The 26,602-nt window shown below is 34.7% G+C and overlaps 1 protein-coding gene across 1 annotated transcript in view; it reads left to right on the forward strand.

Moving 5' to 3' along the window:
• Positions 1 to 26,602, forward strand: part of LOC150107129 (G patch domain-containing protein 3-like) — a 120,926-nt gene that overhangs the window by 83,033 nt on the left and 11,291 nt on the right. Inside the window, exon 5 of the mRNA XM_090391652.1 lies at positions 21,906 to 22,033. Coding sequence (XP_090247778.1) covers positions 21,906 to 22,033 — 128 coding nt within the window. The remainder of the gene's footprint in view (positions 1 to 21,905; positions 22,034 to 26,602) is intronic.

Genomic DNA, 26,602 nt, shown 5'->3' on the forward strand with positions numbered 1-26,602 from the left:
AACCAAAGGTAGCATTTCTTCTATACAGAAGAAATGTACAGATGATCTTCTTCTATACAGAAGAAAATCATCTTTGTGTATACAAGATGAAATGGCGCAATACAATGTGAAGTTGAGTGCAAGGATTGTTCGGTGCAGACTGCAGAAATTTGGTCTGAATGCGAGAATTCCACAAAAAAGGCCATTTTTATCTCTCAAACAAAGGTTGAAAAGATTAAACTGGGCTAAAATCCATGTTAACTGGACAGTGGAACAATGGGACAGTGTTATTTGGAGTGATGAGACCAAAATCTCCCTGTTTGGTAGTGATGGCATAAAATATGTAAGGAGAAGAATCAGAGAAGATTTGCATCCTAATTACATTACACCTACCATGAAACACCCACTTAGTGTTATGATCTGGGGTTGTATGACATCAAAAGATGTGGGCAGAATTTGCATGATTAATGGGAATATAAATGCCCAAAAAGACATAAATGAAATACTTGAGCCCAAACTGAAGCCTTCTGCCTGTGATCTTTTCCAAGATAGTGAAGCATATATATTTCAACAGGATTCAGCTCCATGTCATGTTGCTGCTGTGTGCAAAAAGTAGTTTCAAGATAATCATATTCCACTGCTGGAATGGCCTGGGAATAGCCCAGACCTTAACCCAGTCGAAAATCTATGGAGCCGACTAAAGAAACTTGTTAGTCAGAAGCAACCCACCAATAAAACCCAATTAATAGAAGCAATAATTCAATCTTCGTTTCACATTATAACAGCTGCAGAACTAAAAAACTTGGTTCACTCCATATGAAGGCATTGTAAGGCCGTAATTAACACCTTACAACGGTTACCCAACTAAGTATTAACTCACATTGTGAGAATTTTTGTATATCTCATTTTTTTTATGTGTTTCATTTTTCTTCTTTATAACTGCTGTTCTAATAAAAAATCCTTCATAAAAGTTATTACATTACATTCTTGATTAAATTATCTTTCCATTGATATATAATTTTATGGTATTAGACCAAAAAAAAGTGGTGGTATGAGCCATCAAACCTCAAAAATACACTTTTTCCAAAAGGTTTCCACAATTTTGGCTACTAGTGTGTGTGTGTGAGTAAAAATTTACTCTGATCTCATCTAATTTTACAGATTGTTTGTAATCTGATAATATATAAATTTACAAGAGCATAGCATATATATAACTTTCTTGTTAATTAAGAAAGTTTTATATAATTCCAGGTAAAAAATGTCTTTTATTTTTTAGCAGTCTTCCCAGCCTAAATAGGAAATGCAAAATCCTAAATTCATGCCAGGTTTCAAGTGATCTCACTGTAGTAATTCATTAGTATAATTTTTACAGCAAATACTGAAAAAAGTCAGTTACTTACTTTATAATCAGTAAGTTAGTGAATTATTGAGGAAAGTGTTGCTATAATCCTTAGGTTCTAATAATATCTGAATTTCTAATATTGTTATGTAAGTTGATACGGTCACTATGCAATAAGCAGTGGACTGCTGCTGCTTTCAAAGCCGACAGATATTAAAATGAAAACAACATAGGTTTTATTCCCTGCAAAAATACTTCCATAAAATATCACTGATGCAGTATGAGAAATATTCTGGCCAATAAAGAAAACATTTTGGTCAATCTGGAAGGGCTTCATCCATTAGAATGCAAGCACATATCATGATTACATAGATAGGATTGATTTGGGAATTTCAGACAAGCACCACAGGCTACCACATCAGTTTGAGACAAACTTGGATTTTATTTGGAAGCTCTAGCCAAGAAGGATTTTTTGAAGAGTTGAAATTGGCTACTGAAAAAACAATCCACCTTTGATCCAATGCTGTATAAGTAAAAATCCTGAGAAGTTCCCGAGGCCATTATCTATGTCCTTGGGAACTTCTCAGGATTTACACTATAGATCCATTGCAAAACTATGCCAAGCTTCCAAGATCAATGCACCATGCAGCTTTGTTGCTCTTGTATCATTTCTTTCTTCTTCTTTTTTTCTTGCCTGTGGCTTTTCACTTGCTCTTTGTTATCCTAGATATTTTTTCCAACAGATGGGACTCTTGGAAATCATTCACAAAAAACATTACATTCCGTTTGCTATATTGACTCTTAAATTCACTCTGATGCTAATTCTATGCAAAAGGAGATCTCTCATATTTTTTTACTTAAGATAATACTCATATCTTCCGACAACAGGTAGCTCTAATTGGATTATTATTGTCTTACTAATCATCACCAACATGGAATTGTTGATCAGGAACTTATAAAAAACTAAGGTGACAGATATTGGTAACCTACCATGACCAATTGAAGGAAAGAGAAACTGCGTGTGCATCAGACTTTGTTTTTTGTTACTCTTGATAGTGTAAATTTTTAGTTCCTAAGCTTAGGAAGATAAATATAGTTAAAGTGAAATAGATTGAAATTAAAAATTAAATCAATTTTTAGTTCCTAAGCTAAGGAAGATAAATATAATTGAGATGAAATAGATTAATTAAAATTATGCAGGAGCTGCAAATAAAGAAAATGCTATGGAGGAAGTATAAGGAATGGGGCACTATTCATCGGTGTGAGTGGCTAAGGTTGCAAATCAGAATCCTACAGAATTCTATAGATTAAAAAAAGGGGGCAAGTGTGGAAGCCCAATTTCATTTGTTGGATATTTTGTTGTGGGGGGGGGGAGTATTATTGGATAACAATAGGAAGGAAGAGGAGAGTGATTACAGTTCAGGAATGTAAATATTTAGAGTTTTAACTAATCTTGATGCTAATAAAATTGTGGGAATCTAGGACATCGCCACATATATTAAGGAATAGGAGCTGACAGCACCATTGACCTTGTTGTCCAATAAGAGTCTAGCAAGAGGAACATTCCCAGAAGAATGGAAGAAATTGTGCCACTTTATAAAAGAGAAATCAAGTCCTTAATTTCAGACTGTAGGCCATTTGTGTATCAGTTGTGATGGTTAAGGAGACTGATTAGAGATAGAAACTTGTATATATAACGTAAGAAATCTTTCTGGAGTGCAAATGGATTTGTTCAGTAAAGATTTTGCTGCAGTAACCTTTTATATTTTATAATAGAGTGAAAAGTGTATTCAATAGGGGAGATGCTTGCTGAATTTTCTAGATTTTGCAAAGGCCTTTGATAGAATACTGTGTGACAGACTACAGTTTAAATTGAAAATTTAATGGATTGGATACCTGGTAATGGTAGACTAGTGATGTGGATTGCTGGATGATGTGCCTCTATGAGTGTACAATATCTTGAAAGGTAAAGGTGACAACCAAACACCACAAAATTATGATCTGGAGCCTCTGTTGTTTAATTTATATAACAACAATATAGGGATGTATATTGTCATTATATTAATAAGTGAATATTTATCTAATATATGAGACATGCAGTTTTAATGCCAAACTAGGGATTGCCATATAAGGGAGCTCTGATATGATGCTGTTATGCACATTGTCTTGGACAGATGAATTGGGATGTCACTTGAGTGTTGCAGGGCGTGAAGTTTTATGCACTTTGGCCAGGGAAGACGAATAAAGTGTATTGTACTGGAGGACCTCGCTCCTAGAGGTGAGTATTCATGAATAGAGGCTGAGGTTCATGCGCATTTTGTAAAGGTTACTTTGAGATATATAGTTTCACTGTAAAGGACACAAATCAGGCCATATCTGGATGTTTGTGCATAGATCTAGTTACCTGGATATCTGGTAATTAGAGAGTGTACAGAGATGAGTGATTCTCAGGACTGGAATGTTAAGTACAAAAACAGATAAGGGAATGTGTGTTGTGCAGAGCTTGGCAGATAGGAAGAATAGAGATGATAATGATTGAGACGTACTGTATAGCTGGCCTGATATCCTGTGAATGAGATATTCAGCTGGCCAGATTGAGAACAGATAGTGTATCTACTTTCCAACCAAGGAGGTGTAGAAGATGAATCTTATTGTCTAATGTGAAACCACTATCTTGTTTTTTTGGAGGCCTGTATTGCCCTTGAAAAAAGTTTCTTGTTTGGTCTCCAGAGGAAGGTTTCTAGCACCGTGATAATAATATACTGTATGCTTACATCCTTTCAATGGGTGGTTTTGCATTAAAAGAAAAAATAAATTAAACAAACAACAAAAAAAAAATATATATATATATATATATATATATATATATATATACAGTTATCCCTCAACTTACATCAGTTCGAAGATACGTTCGTGATCCAAGGGAATAAATAACATTTTAGACTATCTTTTCGAACAAGACGCAAGTGAATGTAAAGTAAAAATGTTTCTATTTAGCAACAATGCAAGCACAGTGACAACAGCGCATTCAGTAGCAAGTTCAGGCAGCAAAATCATCATGTCTTCAACAGTTCCTCTGTTGATTTTGTGTTTGAGAAATAGGTTATTTGTGTGTTTATTATTCAATATTTCAAGATATTTTGTGCATCTTGGGCCCCCTACATGCCAAATCAAAAAACCTAGTGAAGAATCACAGGAAAAGAGGCAAGAAATTGATCTTGAAATGAAGTTGCAAGTTATAAAGCAACATGAAGCTGCTGATAAGCCCATCACTGTGATTGCACATGACTTGGGATAATCTCATTCTATAGTGACTGCCATTTTGAAAAATAAGGTTAAAATCTTAGAGGCTGTGAAAGGATCTGCTTCCATTAAATCGACGATAGTGACAAAGCAACGACAAGGTCCTGTCGGTGATATGGAAAAGCTACTTCTAAAAGCTCTTCTACTTCTAATACCCCTTAGCACTATGACCATAACTTCTAAGGCACTAAGTCTCTTCAACATGTTGAAGGAGAAAGCAGGACCTGATTATGACTACAAGTTCAACATTTCTGCCGGTTGGCTCATGAAATTCAAGCAGAGTTTTGCGCTGAATAATGTGTAAATGTATGGTGAATCTGCAAGTGGTGATGAAAAGCCTGCCGAGGAGTTTGTGGAGAAATTGGATAAAATTGTTACAGAGGAAAATTATTTGCCACAGCAAATATTTAAAGTACATAAAGTACAAGTAAACATAAAGTACAAGCCATTAGGAAAAAGAAAACCAGGACGTCCTCTTAAACGATTCAACGATGACTTCTAAGGCCGGAACAGGCCATACTAGGCCTAAATCCTTGATATGTATGATGATGATGATCAAATATTTAATATGGATGAGACCTCCTTGTTTTGGAAAAAAAATGCCCAAGTGGACATTCATCCACAAAAGCTAAAATCTATGCCTGGTTTCAAGGTTCTTAAAGACCATGTTATGATTCTGTTTAGGGGTAATGTGGCCGGATGTAAACTGAAACCATTTATGATATGGCACAGCGAGAATCCACGAGCCTTCAAAAATATTAGGAAGCATACTCTTCCAGTTCATTATCGGAGCAATAAGAAGTAGTGGATGACTCAAAAACCTTTACCTTACATCGGTGATCTTCACCCCAAGATCAAGGTCATGTTTCTCCCTCCAAACACTACTTCATTGATCCAACAGATGGATCAGGGAGTTTTGCAGTGTTTAAGGCTTATTATCTATGGAGAACGTTTTCACAAGTCATTTCTGCCACTGATTAGACTCTCATGCAATTCTGCAAAGCATTCAATATTTATCATGCTTTAAAAATATTGCTGTGGCTCAAGACTTTGTCCCGAGCCACAGCAATTTTTCCATATGCCAATCAGTGTATGAGATGCATATGGAAAAAGATATTAAAAAGGTTTGTACACAGTTTTTGGAAGGTTTGAAAAAAATGAAGACCTTTGTAAATTGAGTGAAGAAATAGTGGACCTAGCGAACAATATGAATCTCGAAGTGAATGATGATTCCATAGTTCAACTCATAGAAAGTCCCCGTGAAGAGTTGACCAATGAAGAATTGGTCAAACTGGAGGAACAACATGTTGCAGAATAGGGAAAAGAGAAACAGGAAGAGGTAGTTAAACAATTCAGAGTGAAGGGTCATGCAGAAATGTTCTCTGAAGTTATCTATGTTCTCAAAATGGCTGAAGACATGGACCCCAATATTGAATGCTACTTATTATTAGAAATGAAAGTACATGATATGTTGACTTGCTATAAACGAATTTATGATGAAAAGAAGAAGAGGAATAAGCAAAGCACATTGGACATTTTCATCAAAAAACAAAAGGTCACACCAGAAGAGCTGCAGCCTGGTCCTTCGCATAGGGAAGGTAATGAAAATGTAATTGTGGAGGAAGATTTGGGCAGTTATTGTCCTGTTTTATAGTGGCAGTAACTCACAGTGCAGTTTTATAAGGTTTAAAGATTAAAATGACAGTACACTTATTATGGTTGTTAAGTCCCTAACCTATGCTTCCATTCCATTCGCAGGATGCAAGTCGATACATTAACTCTTTTGATTTAATGTATCGACTTACATTCTGCAGGATGGAACGGAACCCCGACATAAGTCGAGGGATGACTGTATGTATATATATAAGATGGTGGAAGGAGCCTATTATATAGATTAAAGGAAAATATTGCATAAAGTAATATGTGGTAGGAGAACAAGAGAACCTTGAAAACTGTATAAGGGTCATATGAGAAAGGCAGTGAAAAAAGATTTTTTGGTATGGCAGGTGCTGAATTTAGTGGAGTGCACTGCTGGAATAGGTGGTGAATGCCTTAACATTAAATGTTTTCAAGTTAAGGTTTGATAAGAATTGTGATCTATAGAAAGTTTTGCTTACCATGATGAGTGTTCTGATTCCATGAAAGCTGAGAAATTATAATACAACTTTTTAAGCTTTTTTTTTTTCTCCAGAGGTTATCAAGTAATTGAATATGGAGTAATATTGAATGACAATAATTATTATAGATAATAGTTGATTGCAGTTAATTAATAGTTGATAAGTGGTAAAGAAGTGATATGATGGAAACTTATATAAAGGAATTCTATAAGATTGACACAAAAGAAATTTTTTGATATATGACAGCGACGATGAGAATTCGCCCCTGGAAGTTATGTAAGAGTGTAAGAACTAGATCTTTTACCTTTATTTAATGTGTGAGCAGAATGGATTGCCAGAATTAGTTATGAGTGCTCTGACAGTTCAATGAGTTTAAGGAGAGGTATGATAGGTATTGTGTATATAAATGTTACTGTGATGAGTCTACTTACTGCATGGAGATACCTGTATTATAATAATAATAATTGTAGTTATCGATCCTCTGCTGGATGAAGGCCTTTCCATGATTGTTTGTCAATGGCTTTTCTTGCCCACATCACTCCTGCAAATCTGATTATTTCACATCCAGTGCAATTTTAGCTAACTTTGTTGTTGTTTTTCCACCTGTGAATCCAATCTAATACTTCTGTTGTTCATCATTAGTCTTTGTTTTCAGCAACATGCTCAGCCCATTGCCACTTCAGATGTTTCACCCTTTCTGTAATGTCAGACTTTGGTTTGAGTCCTTATCCCAGTATTCTTTATGTAATCTAATCTTGTGATACTAAGCATATGTTTTTCCATACTAAATTGTGTTGTTCTTAGTTTTTGAGTTTCTTTTGTATTTATTGTCCATGTTTCACCATACAGAGAGATGCACTCATTGAAAATTGTCCTTTACAAGCAGCATAGTGGTAATTGGCTTTTGAATATTGACTACAATTTTCCAAATTTTTCCAAGCATTGTCCATCTTTTGACTTCTTCCATAACATATTGATCCATTGGTATCTGTGGTTTTAAGTATATGTAATGATCCACTTGTTCGATTTCATCGTTATTGATTATTATTTCTGGTTGTACATAGCTATTGAACATAACTCCAGTCTTCTTTATGCTTATCTTTAAGCCAACTGTTTTGCTAGCAATTTGGAGTTCACAGATAGGAGTTCATACAATACCTATCAGATATGAGTGTAATTCATTTGGACATCAGATAAAGATAACTATGTCATCTGCAAAGTTTAAATGGCTTAAATATCTTCCATTTATCTTCATACCTCTTTCTTCTCAATCAGAGAGTTTGAATATTTCTTCTAGGTATGCTGTGAATAGTTTTGGAGATAATAGTTTGTCACCTTGTCTTATGCCTCTGTGTATTTCCACAGTAAAGATGTTTCCATTGAAAATGAATTGTCGCTTTTGCATTGGATGGTCCTGATATATTGCTCCTCCAGCTGCTAGTTTCATAGTGCCTTATGTATTCCACAAGTTTTTACTTGGAAAGCTTGCCTGTTCTTTTGGTTGTGCAAGGTCTAGAGTTTCACAAAGCCCATGGACCAAGATGTAAACCACCAGCAGTAGACTGATGGCTCAATAGTTCAAGCCTTCTACTTCACTTTTTTTGTGTATCAAAATAAGAGTAGCCTTTTTCCATGCTCTTGTACATCATTTTTCTTTCAGTCATTGTGTAAAAAAAGTTTTGATAAGATGCTGTCAGAAGTTTAGCTATGAACTCCATCTTTGCATGCCTTGGATGTTCCACATAACTTCTGGTAGAATTTGTGACACTCCAGTCATTTTGCAGTTGTCTTCTTCACTTGCTATGTCATCTTGATGTAATATTGAATAAAATTCTTCAGTCCTCTTTTGCTATAGTATATCTGTCTCTATTCATTATGAAGAATTTATAGGGACAAAAACACACACGTGTTGGAGTAATTACTTATAATTATGAAAATAACACTTGACATTTCGACCTCTGTATCGATGTCATGATCACGAAAACATACATATGCACAGGGCACAAGCCACATAACACCACACAAAAGTAAGGTAAATCGAAATACTTTGTTAATCATTTACCCTTGGTGAAAAAGATATATATATATATATACACAATAATAATAATAAATAAATTTATACACAAATATAAATTAATTATCAAAATAAAATAAATTTCTTATACCTATACAGGCATTCCTCGATTAACGCAGTTAATTAATCCCTCGATGTTACTGCATATATCAAAATTACGTTAATCAAATATAATAATCAATGGTAAAAAGTACAAGTCATCCATGATCGATTACTGTATTAATAATTTGTTTTACATGGTACTCTATTAGGAAAGATAAAAAATGAATGCAAAGTAAATGTTTAATAAATACTTTTTATTAAACATTTACCTACTGTTGGATCCTGAATGCAGAGCATTACAAGTAAATTCTTTATTCAGGATTTAACATGACAAACTACTACTTATTAAGGAGATATCTGCACATCGGCTAATAATTATAAAGTGTTGTTTTATGTCTTGTAATAATATATAGTCCATGCGTGCGATATAGTGAGAGTTATTGCTAGGTTATTTGTAATTCCCAAGTAAGCTGTCTAGTACTTTGCAAAATTCCGAGAAAAGTTTATAATAGTAATCCGGAATAATCGCGTATAATCGGTACAAGTCGAGCGTAACAATGGAGGCTATACCTATGCAGAAATATGACGTCAGAGCGCCTACCTAGAATAATGTAACCGGACGGGTTAGCGAGATAGGATCACCCAGGGAGCAAGAACGATGGGGTTCGTGGGTGAAAACCGCATTGAATAGAGGGTGCCCGAATTGGGCGAATAAAGGACGATGCACGCCGTTTTATGGGGCCTTTTGACCTTTTGATCTTCGAGTGCTGGATTCAAGTTTTAGGGGGAGTTTGTCGGAGGATTCGTGAGAGAGCGGTGGGTCGGCTGCGGTAATGACGGACGGCAGGTTCTTTTCTTGAGAATGCGTGAAGATTTTCAAGCGGAGCTGATCGCGATGTGATGGCCTATGTGGAATCAAGCCTTAGCAGAATGTCCCATTGAAGAAAGTTTCCTGCGGAGCGGTAGACAGCACGTAGCAGTCAGAAACGATTAGAAGAAAAAGCGTAGTACATCGCCAGGTGCAAAGACAGCCGAAGAATATGCAGTACAGTAATCCAGACCTACATGAGATGGCGGCATGAAATCTGAAAGGATCCGGTAATGTAAGAGTTTTCGTTCTATGTTAAAAATTTGTTTAGAAGAACAGGAAATTTGTGTGTGTTTTAACTAAAGGACACTAGTAGAGAACTTTTAGTGAGAATTTGACTGAATTAATTAAACCCTTGTGGAACAAAGAAGAGTTGTTAAATAGGCAGTGATTTGTGAATGTCTAGACTTGCTTAAATGAAATTTAGAATTAAGATAATCATTGATAGAGTATTAATGAAAGTGTTCAATAAGTATTCTGTGAGTAATTTGTGAAAGGAGTTATATAGTAGTAGTATTATGCTTAAACCTAATCCTTTCATAATTGAAGGATTTAATTTGCTCTGATTCATTGTGATTTAGTATAACCCTTAACTTAGAGTGAATTTTGATCCATTGAGTATTTAAACTTATATAACTGTAAAATGTTTTGTTTTTCCAATAAACATGCTTTGTACCTTATACCTGAGTTATGCCTGATTACGAATTCAAACCACCACTTATGAAATTGAACCTTTTTGGTGGTAAGAAATTTAGATATAATTATTTAAGTGAGATTCGGTCTACGACTGCTAACTGAATCTGCACAGCACTAGCGTGAGATAAATTATTGTGTGTATCCTTTTAAGTTTTGAATTATTTCCCTGAACAAGAGTCTCTTCTGTTATAGGATATTGGCTGGCGCAGCGAAATATAAATTTTGCCAATATCCGAAGAGGAAATAAATCTGAATTAGTAATTTAGGAGCACGACAATAGATTAGAAGGAGAGTTATTATAGAGATAGAATAAGATATAATATAGAGAGATAGCGATATAACAATAGAGTAGCCAGTAGGATCTTGATTGTATAAGGTTTTAGGTAAGTGAAAGGATAGATTCTAGAAACGGTAAATTAATGTATAATAAGATTAAACTTATGATTTACGAATAACATTTTATAAAAGTAAGGATATAACAATAACACAGCCGACGAATTACAGATTTAACACTACATTATTTACTGCAATTTTATTTATCAAAAGAAGTCATCAAGAATCGTTTGAACAGTTTTGTTTTTTTTTCTTATCAGCATAAATTCTACAATAACAAGCAAAATGACTCTCCAGACCTCAGCAAACAAGAATTCTTCGATTAACTGGATTAACTGGATCCATATCCATTACTTTCTGCTTAAGCGATTCTAAACTGTGAAATATTCCATCCAGTTCTTTGACTGTTATCTCCTTTAGAACCTCATCTTCACATTCTATTTGTTCGTCGTCTTCATATGTGTGTTGTTGTTCAATTTCAAGATCATTGTCACTGAAATCTTTTGAATTTGAATCCAATAATTCCTTAACATATTCTGCATCAAAACCAAGATTTTTACCAATTGCAACAATTTCTTCAATCACATTATTGACAGGATTTTGAAAACAACTTAAGTCTCGACTTAAGCGCATTCTAGCAAAAGGTTTTCCCAAACAGCTTTTATACAGCTAGAATACACTTGCTCCCATGACTCATGAATGGTTTCAGTTGTGTGTTTAATGTTAAATTTTTTCCAAAATTCGTGGACCGTAATCGCATTTTCTCCCGTTGTTGTTTCTACTGCCTTTGAGAATGTCTTTTTAAGAAAATAGGCTTTGAAAGTTGCAATGATGCCCATGTCCATGGGTTGTAGCAATGATGTCGTATTTGGTGGGGAAAATAAAACTTAAATAAAATAAAACTAATTTCTTTCAAATCAGGTTTTGGTGTGGTGTAGGGACATGGTGCCTTTCCAGTTGATTCTCTGACATGTTTGAAGTGCATGGTGTAATAGGTCTGTTTTACCATAGCAGAGGAATTTAATGTGATATTTGTGTTATTTTTTTTCTTATTGGGATGGCTGCCTTGGAAACCCTTTATAGGATAGGTTGCAGATGCAATGATTTTTGTAAACACCTGGATGGGCAAGGTAGGGAAGGGGATCTTTGGATGAGCTGGGTATAGTTTTTAATTTTGCACATGATTTGAAAGTTGCTCTAATGTTGTATTTATATAGTGTTCTATCTATTTGTTTAAATTAAACAGATTTTTAAATGTTTAATTCATGTTGGAATATTTCTTTTTTAATGATGAGTTACATCTACGCTTTACTTTAATCCTTGAAACAATTTTCCTTTTTCTTTTTGGCAATTTAAAAGTAAAAAAGAGTAAAGAGTTATCGAAACACCACTCGAAACAACTTGGAAAATGTAATTTTCAAAAGATAACAATTTCTTTTTATGTTTCACACAAGAACACTCAGGTTTCAGTTAGAATCAGAGCAACCACTTAATGAGTAGAAATTGTAAATTTATACAAAAGAAACTTAATTATTTTGGACAAACCATTATAAAAGTACTTGTAGGACTTGCCTTTGTTTTTCTTGTTTTTGAAAACTCTTCTTATCTGACCCTGTTATGTACATTGATTGTTTTTTTTTCCTTCATATGCAAACTTCTCTAATTAACCTCAGCTAGCAAAGAAGTTCTTCGTTGTAAAAATAAACACATCTCCTATAAACAACGCCCTTTAATTATAGAAGATTTTATACTGTAAAAGTTCATTGAATAACTTCTAAAATCACCACAAAGAAGTACCTTTTTAGGAAGTTCCACAAAAAACAAAAAAAAAGGAAATGAAATAAGTGTTTTGTATAGGAATTGGATGAGTATTGCAAAGAAACATTAGTTTGGTGACATCACTTCTACTGGTATCCAGAACGCACACGCTTCCTCATGCTTTTTTTTAAGTTAGTTGTTCTAGACTTCTTTTTAAGGGGATTGGAGTAAAAGTTTGTTTTTTCCTCTTGTCATGGATTTTTTTCAGAGTATTTATGGCTGTTAAATGTATTTTTTTACTATACATCATCCAATACTATCCACAAAAGGATGCATGCCCTTCATATAGAAAGACCCTTGTTCAATTTCCACCTAGAACATAAAAAAATATATAAGGCATATCGTTCAATGCTGTTGGCACACTCTCCCTCGATGAGTCTTTGGACTCCCTGGAGGTGTCAATAATAATAATAATAATTATTATTATTATTATTCAACCATGCGGTTAGCCTAGTGGCTTTGCGCTTCGCAACCATATGCCTGGGGAAGGGGTGTCCCAGGTTCGATTCCCATTGTAGACGTGAGGAATTTGAGGATCTTCCTCAGGCATAGCCAAGTTAGCCGGTCTTGGGTGCGGTCAGTAGGGTTTTTTCCGCCAGTTTATCTGGCGTTTTTCATCCCACAAACCGGCCCATGAACATATGCCTCTACAGTCAAAAATATATCCCCCTCCAGCGGCAGACCAGGTGACGGGTCGGTTGGGAGTAGTACTAACAAGAAGTCGCATCTAAGTAACACACGGACCCTGCATAGGAAGCAGGAATAACGCGTAGAAGAAGAAGATTATTATTATTATTATTCACTTCCAATGTTAAAGATCAAGTCAGCTAGTTTTTCCATTTGGACTTTTCCATGTACACTTCCTATGCATTTTCTTCTTGAAAAAAATAATTATGTAATGCATCCCCCCCCCCACACACAAATTCTATTAGTCTTGCTTCTCTATCATCTCTCATGCCATATCCAAAATTCCCCATTGTACTTTCATCTGATTCTTACTTACCAATTCTGGCATTAAAATCTCCAATGACAATTTTGATAAATTGTTATACATGATGTGTATAACATATACAAGTGACATCAAACAACGCTTATCTCAACTGCTTCTAGACCCTTCAAGGTCATTCATGGCGCAAGTGCATCCCACTGCTACGAGTACATGGTTCACAGCACCCCTTGTCTCATTATTTAATAGCCACACCTCATATGTATATAACAGATGTATAACATCTGTTATACACATATACGCTGTGATACATCATGATAGAAGTCTTCAATTTCTTTATTAATATGATTTATTGGTTGCATAGACTTGGATCACCTTAAAAGCATAATCTTTTTGAGACCTGGTCAACAGTACTTGTTATTCAATCAGTTATGCTGTTAAATTCTATTATGTTGTTATTCAGTTTTCTGTTGACCGTGAACCCAACTTCATGGAGCCTTTCCTTCTCATCCTTGCCTCTATAGTACATTGTCTCAGTTGTTTAATTGAAGAATTTCTGCACTATTACATCTAACTTCATACAGTTCAAGAATATCCCATTTTATTCACTTTAGCTCTTTTGTTAATTCATTTAGCTGTGCTTCACTGCTCACAGACTTGCAGTTTAAAGCTCTAAGGTTTCATTTCCAATGGCAGCACTGATATAGTTACCTTGGAAGTCTTAACACTCTGCCTGCTGTCATAGGTAGTAACAATAGCCTCCAGGGAAGATATAATAGCTATGATACTTGAGTTAAAAGAGATCTATAAATTGAAAGAGATGTGCAATGAAGAATTTTGTTATTCTTTCCCCTTTCTCGTTACAGAATTGACTGATGCATTGGAGGAAATGAAGCCAGGTAAGACTCCAGGGTTTGATGGAAATCACCCTGAATTTCTATGCCACTGTGGTAAATATGCAAGTTTCTGGCTATCAAAGTTTTACTCTGATATTTTAAAGACTGGACATTTATATCTCCAGAGTTTAAAAGATCAAAAATAATAGCTATTTTGAAGCCAGTTGAACCAAATGAATAGGTAGAGAGTTATTGACCAATCGCTGTGTTAAGCACGTGTCTCAAATTATTGGAGAGACTTTTACTGAACAGAATAGGCCCAAAAATACTGTAACATATACCTATTGAACAGGCAAGTTTCAGACCAAACAGAAGCACTGTAGACCAGGTCCTATCTTTAACTACATATATAGAAGTAGGATTTCAGCAGCTCCTTAAGACTTCAGTTGCCTTTATAGACCTCACTGCCACCTATGATATGGTTTGGAGGCAGGGCCTCATTTATAAACCACTTAAAGTTACAAGATGCAAAACAACAACTGCGCTTATCAATAATATGCTCAGTAATAGGCTATTCCAGGTTGTTATAGGAACCAAAACAAGGGGAAGCAAATTACTGAATAATGGGCTTCCCCGGGGTTCTGTCCTTTCTCCGATGTTGTTTAGCTTATATATCGCTGACATGCCAGATACCATATCCAGGAAATTTGGGTATGCAGATGATTGGGCTCTGGCAATAAGTAGTGGCTCAATAGAAACTACAGAGACAACACTGATTACTGACCTGGACTTCCTTGGTAGATATTTCAGGAATTGGCGTCTTCAACTGAATACTAACAAGTCTGAGATCTGTTGCTTCCACCTTAATAACAAACTTGCCAATAGAGAACTTCAGGTTTACCTTAATGGACAACTTCTTCGACACAATAGTACCCCAAAGTACTTGGGAATAACTCTTGACAGGTCTATGACATTTAAAAAATACCTCATGAACACATCGGCTAAAATCAAGACTCGCAACAATATAATTCAGAAACTGATCAGAACATATTGCAGAGTTCTGCAATGACACTTAGATGCTCAGCACTTGGCCTTGAATTTTCCACCACCGAATATGGAGCTCCAGTGTGGATTAATAGCGCACAAACAGCTCAATAATACTATGCGTCTTATTTCAGGGGCAATCAAGAGTACTCCTATAGAATGGCTCCTTATTTTAAGCCATATTCCTCCTCCACCATTAAGAAGAGCCAATGCCTTATGCAGGGAGTATAGAAAGATCTAGGAAAATCCCCATCTTCCTGTGCCTAGAGATGTTTCAAATTTAATAAATAGATTGAAATCAAGATACCCTCCTGTTAGAACTGCTAGAGGACAATTTTGACGTCAGTCAAGAGTAGAGACGCCAATGGGAGGTGTTTGCAGATCCAGACCTGCATTGAAGAACAACGGACCACCTGGATATGACCTTCCACGTAAAACTCGGATTACTCGAAATCGGCTAAGGACTAACCATGGTTGATGTGCAGACTTTTTTTTACAAGTGCCAGAAAATTTGTTCCCCACAATGTGACTGTGGAAGTGAGAAGCAGACCATCCGTCATATTTGCCAAGAATATGAGACAGTTCCAACACTTGTGACTATTGACTGGATTAATAACTTAGATATAAACTTGTAATATCTGACTGATAGAAGAATCTTAATTTTCGTATTTGTAATTTCTACTGGTTTTTTTTGTATATTTAATGTGTTTGTGCTATATACATATCTTTAGAGATGTCAAGTTTAGATTTTTTATACACATACATGATAATTTGGAGCAGGCAAGAATGAAAGAGGTGAAATTTTGATAGAAAAAGAGAAGATATTACAGAGATGGGAAGAATATGTAGGTAAACTGTATGAAGACAGAGAAAGAGGAGAAAATCAAATGAAAGAGGTATAGCAGGCAGAGATTATACATCATGAGAGAGGAATTGAATCTAGCAATTCAAAAGATGAAAGAAGAAAAATCACCTGGAATAGATGGTATACAGATAGAACTTATAAGAAATATAGGTGAAAAAGGTATGGAAGAGTTATGGCAAATTATTAATGGAATTTACGAGGGACAAGAATTATCAGAGGAGTTTAGAAGATCAATTTTTATCCCCATTCCAAAAAAGACGGGAGTTTTAGACTGTAATAATTTTAGAATAATAAGTCTTATAACTCACACAGTAAAAATTCTGGCACAAATCATTTTGGAGAGAATTAAGAGTAAAATAGAAAAAGAAATGAATGAAGAACAGTTTGGTTTGCGAACCAACAGAGGTGTTAGAGAGGCTATAACTTGTTTAAGAATTATTGGGGAGAAAACACTTTCCACATGGTGGAAAGGTGTTTTTAGGGTTTCAAGATTTTGAAAAGGCATTTGATACAGTGAAACATAAAAGGCTTTTTGATATTCTAGAAAATATAGATATTGACTCATATGATTTGAAAATCTTAAAGAGAATATATTGGACACAAACAGCGTCAGTATGTGTAAAAGGAGAGGAAAAAGAAGAATTCCCAGTGGAGAGAGGAGTTAGACAAGGATATAAGTTATCGCCATTATTGTTTAACCTTTATAGCGAACAGATGCTTAGAGAGGCACTTGAGGATGTAAAAGAAGGAATAAAAATAAATGGAAGAATCATCAATAATTTAAGGTATGCGGATGATGTAGTGGTGCGATGGCTTACAAAATGGATTACAACAAATGTTCAAAGAATTTAAAACTCCTGTAAAGAGTATGGACTAAGGATTAACACAAAGAAGACCAAGATAATGACAATGGGAAGAAAAATAGGAGATAATACAAAGATAACATGTGGGGGAAAGATTTCAATATTTAGGTAGTTGGATCTCAGAGAAAGGAACTTCAGAGTTGGACATTAGAAATAGAATAGGTAAAGCTAAATTGGCATTTATGGAAATGAAGAGAATTTTAATAAGAATATTAAAACAATTGTGAGAATTGGAATAGTTAAAGCAAGTTTGGAGTATTGCAAATTATGGAAGTGAGTCATGGACACTCAGAAAGAGAGATATGGAAAGAAATTAATGCATTGAAAATGTGATGTTATAGAAGGATGGAAAAGATTAGCTTTACAGAGAGAATATCAAATCAAGAAGTTTTAAGAAGAGTTGGGATGGAAAGAACACTGCTTAAAAACATTATGCAAAGAAAGACCAGATTTGCAGAACATCTTCTGAGAGTTTCTTCAGGACACCTGATAAGAACTATATTACAAGGGAAAGTTGAAGGAAAGAGAAGACGTGGAAGGTCAACCAAAGAGTGGTTTAATGAAATCGTGGAATGGATTGGTTTAAGAATGATGGAGGCAACAGACCGAGAGAAATGGAGAAGAGCTGCTCATCTGCTGCAACCCTCTTTTTAGAGGACACTACCGGACGACGATGAACTCATTAAGAGATTGAATCTTCAAACACCTTATAGCCAATATAAAAATCTTTAATTTACAAAAGAATACAAATATATCCATATACCCACTATGCAAGTGCCAGTGTATTCTCCAAATCACAAAAAAAAAAAAACTTAAATATGCATACTTTCCTTACAATCACACAAACCAACAATTATCCTATATGTACAAAACATCTGGATTTCAATTTCTTGCTTCCTACAGAAACTTTTATTATTTCTTGAATTCACACAGGAGATAGCCTAACATAAAAACTGCGCTCTCTCTCTCTCTCTCTCTCTCTCTCTCTCTCTATATATATATATATATATATATATATATATATATATGACAGCAGCATAAGTGAAACTCTTCTCGCATCTCAATCTCAAAAAGAACAAGAATTGTAAGTAGTTATAATACTGAACAAGAATGTATGTCAAGTGTTTATGTTTATGAGATAATGTATATTAATGTTGAATTAGGCTTAAACAAGGTATGGCTTATATTCAGTTAATGTTATGCTAAAACTAACATTAAAACTAAGGTTAGATTAGAAAGAATTGAGACTAGCAAGAGAATTGTAATGACATTGTATACATATGTGAATCATTCTGTAAATATTTCCTTTTGACTTAATTAAATGGTTTGCGAACCACAAATTGGACTGATTCTGTCAATGCACCATCCTAAAAAATTCGTACCTGCATAAGATAGAAGTTTATGGGATTTATAATTAAGCCATGACTAAAATAAAGTAAGGATATATATATATGAGCAGGGAAAAGAAATGATATCTGCATTGTCTTTGGTTTAAGATCTTATAATCTTGCACTCAGTATATAGTCTAATGGGTGCAGTTGCAAAACAAGTAAATTTGTTAGACTATAGAACATGGGAAATGATATAGTAGAAATAGATAGATGGTGGCAGTTGACCATTCATGATAATTAAGTAAAGAGAAAACAAAGACAGGTCAGGGTTAAAGTAGAGTAATATGAAAAACAGAATGTTTATAAATATAACACTTGTGTAGTGCTATACAGGGTGTTCGGGATAAATTTGACAGTTTCGTAAGGAAAAAGAAAATCTTCTTTGTATCTATTAAATTTAATGAATTGACAAAAAAACATTACAGGCAGAGTTAATTACAATACTATCAACAAGATTTACTCAAAATAACCACCATTAGCATCGATCACAGCTTCAATTCTGCTTCGGAACCTCGAACAAGCTGATGCTACAGTCTCCCTGGGAAGGGCCGCAAAAACTGTTTTAATTTTATCCATTAACTGGGCTTTTGTATTACTGGAAGTGCGATTGGTGTCTTTTTCAACTGCGCCCCATACAAAATAATCCATGGGGTTAAGGTCTGGGGAGTTTGGAGGCCAAACATTTGGACTGGTGAAGTCGTAGAAATTTTCAGACAACCATTTTTGACTTTTCCCAGAGGTGTGGCAAGGGGCCGAATCCTGCTGCCATACATACGGCCTACCATTGGCTACCCTTGTTATCCAGGGCTTGACTACAGTTAGCAACTCCACGAACAAAGCCCGAATTCCAATGCCAGGGTTCTTCAACACCTGTTCCTGCAGATTTGCGAGGAATTCTGCTGTACGAACGCAATCAGATCGTCTGCTAGGGATCTTTCTTCTTGCTACATCCTCGTAGTCACCATTGCAAGTCTCTAGTTCATGCCTGATTGTTTTTACTGTATTCAGGGAGCATTGGGCAGCAGTCGTAATATCCTTATTTTGATGGCGGGCACGAATCATCATGATACAAGTTATTCTCTTCCATGATTCAGGTGGGTTCCAGCTATCCATCCTTTCTGACATCTTGTATATGAATGAAGAAGGGTCCAAACTTTTAAATGAAGAGAAGTGTGTGTTAATACATGTAACTTACGGAAAAATATAATTAATTATAAATATGTCAAATTTATCCCGAACACCCTGTATATATATATATATATATATATATATATATATATATATATATCAGTGGCGTCGCGTGCTCATTTTGGTTGGGTGTGCTGTCGTGTGGGTTATGCAACCCATGCTACAAATATCACATCAATATTTGACCGTATGCATGAGCACCCGTAGAAAATTTCTTTTTTTTGGGGGGGGGGGGAAGCTTGGTGACAAATAATTACATCAATAAATTTTTATAATTATTGATGTAATTATATAATCACATGAATAAACGTCTTTTAGCATTTTTTAATGTAATTATTTGTCGATGTAAACCATAAATACATTATTTTAATTTTACATCGATTTTAATGATCTTTAATTCTTGGGGGAAAAAGTATTCTGAATTAATACAGTTTTCAGCACAATTTCACATATAAAAAATTGACCACCATATTTTATTAAAAATCAACTAATTAATTAATCCCAATATCCTAAATTAAATTATTTCAGTTTAAAAGCAAAAAAAGCATAAAACTAACAAGTAAAATAATATTAAATTACATACACTTGTCTTTTAAAAATGTATTTTTCTGTTTAAATTTGTTTCACTATAAATTTACAATTCACACTTCACTCAGTGACTCACTAGACACAGAGGGCAAACGAACTGGTTACTGTTCACAACAGTAATGAACAGTTTTTTTACAAATCAGAAAAAGATGAACCAAAAACAGGAACATGTGTTTTATTGTAGCAATAAAACACGTGTTCTATGGCTACCCTGCCATGGGCTGAAACAGGCCAACCCATAATAAAATTTTAAGACAGACAAAGCATCTCATGGTCGAGGGTGTAAGATTACATATCTCAATCACTTTTACGATTATAATTTGTGGAATTTTTTACTCGATCCCAGGGGGCAGTCGCAGTTTTTTTACTCTCCCCCCCCATGGATGCCCATGTGCATTTTTATCGATGTATGAAAGTTTTGAGAGTGCATAGCACATCAGTGCTCATCTTAATTGGTCCAGTGCAATTAATTGCAGCATAACTTTGAATACTTCTGCATAGAGTGGGAGAACAATCGGTTTGTTTTAGGATTTATTAGAAAACAACAATGAAGGAGAATGCTATATTTGGTTGGTATATTTGAAATACTCAAAGATGAAAATATATGAACCATCGTTTATAAGACATGTAATAATAGGAAATGAAAAGAAAGAATAAGTGTGAGTAGAAACACTTTCATTAATGGTAAACGAATTATTAATAATTAGCATTTGTGATATGTGTGTCCTATAAGTTGCTGGGTAGAGCTAATAGCACAATCCTATAAAGTCTAAACATGAATAAGTAAATTTATGATGGCATAATTTAAACAAACAAAAAAAAAAAAACTTATGAAGAGAGAGAGTATTGCAGGAATAAATATGGTTTGATGGAGCAGCAAGTCATCTTGTAAAATTTGTTGCATATGTTATGTGTATTTCGAAGCTAATATTCTAAGTAAATGGATGATGACACAGAGGAATCCGCCGACTTCAAAGCTTAACTTAGGTTTTCTGAAACCAGTGGGATTAACGAATATGTGTATGTTAGCCCTCCCAGCCTCGTCATTTCAATGGTTTAAAAATACTTAGAATTTGAGGGCACAGCAGGTCAAATACTAAGAATTTGACCTGCTGTGCCCTCTTTACTTCTTTTCGAAGGGCTCAAAGGTGTATGCATTTTGAAAGCCCATCCGGGCTATTTAATGCAAATGCGATGCAATGTGTTGTGCATCAAAAAGTGCCTTCTTCATGAAGCACTAACGCTTTATTATCCTCGTGAAGAGGACAATGAAGCATTAGTATGTTGTGTTCAATTTTAGGAATCGCGCGAAGTCTGCAAACAATTAGGGAAGTCTTTAACAGGAATAAATACAAAAATATAATATCGGTGATACTGATATGTCGTGGATGAGCATTGCACACCTAGCACGCATGGAATATTCGCCCTTCATAAATATATATATATAGTTTGTAATTAAAAAAAAAAAATTCAGACTTGGAAAATGCTTGTGTACTGCTATATATATATATATACATACACACATATTCTTATAACTTCAGTGTTCTTTTGTAAAATAGGTTATGCATTTTTTTTTTTTTTTTTTTAAATAATAATAAGCTTTTTTTTTTTTTAGGGAATTGGGCGTAAAGTTTTGGAAAGACAAGGTTGGAAAGATGGCAAAGGTATAGGCAAAGCATTAACAGGAATTGCTGAACCAATTGAAGAAACAGGCCAGCACCCATGGAATAAAAAAGGATTTGGGTATTGTGACATATGTATTCAAATAATAATAATTCACTTTCTTTGAATAGCTTCAGTTCATAAAAAAAAAAAATGCTGCTTTGTTTACTACGAATGCCTCAGATTGTTTATTGTCAAATACTTGACAGTAATTTTGTGTTGACCTTTCACCCTGTATTATAATATTTAACATAAAAGGCCACAAGAAATTATATTTTTACATTTTAAGACACAACAGTTATATTTAACACTGATAAAAGCACTCAAACTTGAAAAAGCAATATGCAGTGCCCTTTTTTTTTATTTTTTTTTTATTGTGTTTCTAATTTAAAAAAAAAAAAAGTCTTACAAGAATAAGAAAATTTTTCTTCTTCATTTCCGGTTACAAATGGCTGATTCATGTTTCATTTTCATGTTCTTTCACTAGTAATTGGCTACATACAATTTTCCAAATTTTTATTTGGCCCTTTTTGAAACTTTTGATCTATGCTCTCTCTGCATAATAAGAATTAAGTCTCTCTTCAGTTACTAGTGGGAAATGCTTGAAATCCTAAAAAAGATAATAAAAATGCTAATTTTGGTTGCATACAAAACTTAAATAGTTGAGAACAAGAAAATACAAGTCAAATTAAAGAGAATGTAGAGGCTCTTGGAAGTAGAAGTGAATCCACTATCCCCAGATGTCATCTCTGTCTGTGAAAGACAGTATTGGTTATTATGAATAAAAAGTGTGGTATAATTTGGAATGTATATAGTATAGTTCTCAAAACAAGTTAAGTTTGTTTCCTTTCTTTCATAGTCACACAGTGATCAGCATTCGGTATAGATAGAGCCCTTTGGACAGAAATGCCTGGGTTCAATTCCTGTCCATGACGTGAGGAACTTTTATCTGGTTCCTCTCGACTAAAGGTGAGTTAGCCAGTCTCATATGGAGGATTTCTTCATACGGAAAACTTGGGTTTATCGTCCCTCAAAACAAACAAACTGGCCTATGAATACACACTGATCTACACTTATAAAATACATACCTCATCCCTCATTAGGAGGGCTCAACCAGTCCTAAAGGACATTGAGGAAAGGGGGAACCCCACAAATAAAAATAAAGGTAAATTATGGAGACATACCATGTTGTCTCCATGAGTAATAACTTAAATATTCAAGTGAAGTTTGTAGTAAAATTCTAGAAATATAAAATACTTTGCCATTTTTACTCCTCCAGTAATGCTACTGTAATGAAGCTTTCTATCCATGAACTATGGATCATTATGCTAATAAAACTGATAGTGAATTTAAAAAATAAAAAAAAAAGAGGGAGGAGAAGTTCAAGTGTGGTCATTCAAGTGAAGTTTGTAGTAAAATTCTAGAAATATAAAATACTTTGCCATTTTTACTCCTCCAGTAATGCTACTGTAATGAAGCTTTCTATCCATGAACTATGGATCATTATGCTAATAAAACTGATAGTGAATTTAAAAAATAAAAAAAAAAAGAGGGAGGAGAAGTTCAAGTGTGGTCATTTTTATATATGTCTTATTGATATATGCTTTTTATTTTAATCTAGGAAACAAAAACTTTGTGTTTTTTTTTGGAATCCTCTGATATTCTCCTTAAGAAGTTACTAATGTCTTCTCTTCTTAAGTATTTTGCAAATGAGCAGGTTCTTCTCTTAGTAGCAAAAACTTTTCTTCCACTCTCTTCTGTTCTGTGTCTTCTCTTTCAAGGTTGTGTACCTGTCTCCATTCATTATGTCATCTAGCATTGTTTTCCTTACTCTTCCTGTGGGTCTTTTTCCATCTATTTTTCCTTCGATGGCATCTCTGACGATTCCATTTCCTCTCAGAATATGTCCAGTCCAGTTTCCCTTTCTTCTTTTTATCCTCTTTAACAGACTTCTTTATTCTTCTACTCTTTTTAAGACCTCTTCATTAGTTATTTTATCTGTCCATTTGATTTTTTTTTTTTTCCATCCTTCTCCAAATCCACATCTCAAAGCTTTCCAAAATCTTAATTTCTTCTTTCTTCAATGTCCAAGTTTCAGCTGCATAGAGGGCAACACTCCACACATAACATTTTATTAGTCTTTTCTTTAGGTTTCTGTCCATTTTACTTCTGAATAAATTCCATTTTCTATTAAAGGCATCTCTTCCCATTGTTATTCTTGCTTTTATGTCACTTTTACATCTTCCATCACTGCTAATTACATTTCCTAGATATTTAAATGTCTTTACTTGATTCAATTTTTCTCCATTTATTCTGATATCTATATTTGCCTCTTTCCTTGCTACTTTCATTACCTTTGTTTTTCTTATGTTAATTTTCATTCCATAATTGATACATGACTCCAGTAATCTGTTCAACAGATGTTGTAGTCTCCTGTTTCAGTATTTGATAATAATGCTTTGTTATCTGCAATGAATTCTCCATTGCTTCGGAATACATGTTAAACAAAATTGGTGACAAAGAACAGCCTTTTCTTACTCCTTGTCCAATGATACCTGGTTCAGTTGTATAAATATATGTCTCTCACCATGGCAGTTTGTCTCACGTATAGTGAAATAATTAGCCTTCTGTCTTTCCAATCTATACCGATCTTTTCCATTACTTCCACCATCTTATCCCATTTTACAAAGTCAAATATACAGCAATGCAAAAGTTTTTTTTTTTGCATTTAAGTGAGTGTATTTATAGTAATCTACCATTTATCTGACTCTCCAGTTATCAGAACAGAAAGTCCTTATAATTGCAGTGTCAGATGATTGAAATAAAACGCATGGTGCTCTACCAGAAGTCACTTGATGTATAAGGGTTGGTTAACTGAAGGGTCATTGTTTTGAAGGTCAGATAAACAGTATATCTCTTTCTGTCAAAAGTAAAATCAGTTTTAATAAATATATACCAAAAAATTACAAAAACATTAAATTAGTAGCATTACTTGCTGCACAAAATACAAGAGCATTATGATTATTATGCAAAGTTTTCTGAATTGCTAAATGTCTATATTATTGTTTTAATCATTTTCCCAAGCATAAGCAAACAAAATTAGCTTGCAAAGTATCTTTACAACTAGCCTGCTTGTATGTAGAGGCATCAATTACCTCAATATCCGATAATGCAAAAACATCTCGCCTTCATTGAGATCTCGTCATTACTTAGACTATCCCTCCTGTTTATGGCTAATTAATGCAGAAATCTTATATTTTCTATATATACAAGTGTGGTTCCATAAGATTCCAGCATGACTTACTTTTAGAGGTGATAGAAAAAAAACAACTGTGTCACTTTTCAACATAATCTCCCTTTACTTCAACACACTTTTCACATCTTTGAATTAACATTTCTGTGCCCTTGAAAAAATAGCCTGTACTTTTGTCTGCAGAATGGCATAAAACTGTATCTTTCACCTCATCATCTGCAAATTTTCTTCCTCAAAGGTCTTCCTTCAGTTTCAAGAAGAGGTAGTCACTGGGTGCTAGACCTGAGCTGTACAGTGGATGTTCAATCTCCTGTAAGCCACAGTCCTTCACTGCAACCTTCACAGCAATAGCCATATGGACTGGAGTATTGTCGTGAAGCAGGCAAACCATGACTCGGCATTCCTCGTCCCTTCTCCTTTATGGCGTCATGCAGCTTGTGCAGGAATGAAACATAATATTCTGTATTCAGTGGTATTCCTTTCCTTTAAGTCAATCAAGAGAATTCCCTGGCAATCCCAAAAGATTATTGCAATGATCTTCTTGATGGATTTGAGTGACTTTGGTTTTCCTCGCGATGCTTTGCCTGGTTTGCACTACTCGATGGATTCTCTTTGGAAAGAAGATCATAATAGAGGACAATGGTTTCATCCCCAGTGATAATAGGTTCCAGCACTTCCTCTGATTCCCTTGGCAAAGCTCTAAACACTTGCGGGAACAGAGCTCCTTCTGAATCGAAGAGAGAAGTCAAGACATCCACCTTGTGCTGACCTTTGTCATGTTAAGCTTCTCGTGAATGATATGTTGTTATAGAAATCCCCAACCTTACTGAGATTTCTTTGAGCTTCAGCTGTCTGTTATTGAGCAGTTCCCCCCCCCCCTCAGCTGTCTGTTATTGAGCAGTCCCCCCCCCCCCCAACAAGATAGACAATTTCCTCAGTCATCACTTCCACAAGCCGACCATTACAAAGATCATCTTCAGTGCATCTCTCTTCCTATGCGAAACTGTTTAGCCCATTCTTTCACAGTGGAATATGAAGGACAAACTTCCCCATAAATACCATCCAACTGCTTTTTGATAGCACTTGGAGAAAGCTTCTTTGGTGAAAAACTTGATCACATCACAGTACTCAGTTTTTAACATTACGGCCACTTAGCTTGCCACATGTTAGTCAAATGAGTGTCTCCAACAAACTGAATGATGCAGGTAGAGAGTTGAAATTGGTACACTAAGTTCCCCATCTATGAGGAGCTTAGTCATGCATGGCATTTTAAAATTGGCTCGATTGCATGTCATCCCAGAAACTTGTAGAACCTACCTTGTATCGTTCTAGGTAAATGTTATGAAGTCAAGAACATCTATATACAAGTAAACTGGTTGAGAAGATATTTCATGTTC

Source organism: Typopeltis vanoorti, chromosome 4, assembly GCF_054136105.1.
Source record: "Typopeltis vanoorti isolate ZY-2024b chromosome 4, IOZ_Tvanoo_1.0, whole genome shotgun sequence".
Taxonomy (NCBI): domain Eukaryota; kingdom Metazoa; phylum Arthropoda; class Arachnida; order Uropygi; family Thelyphonidae; genus Typopeltis; species Typopeltis vanoorti.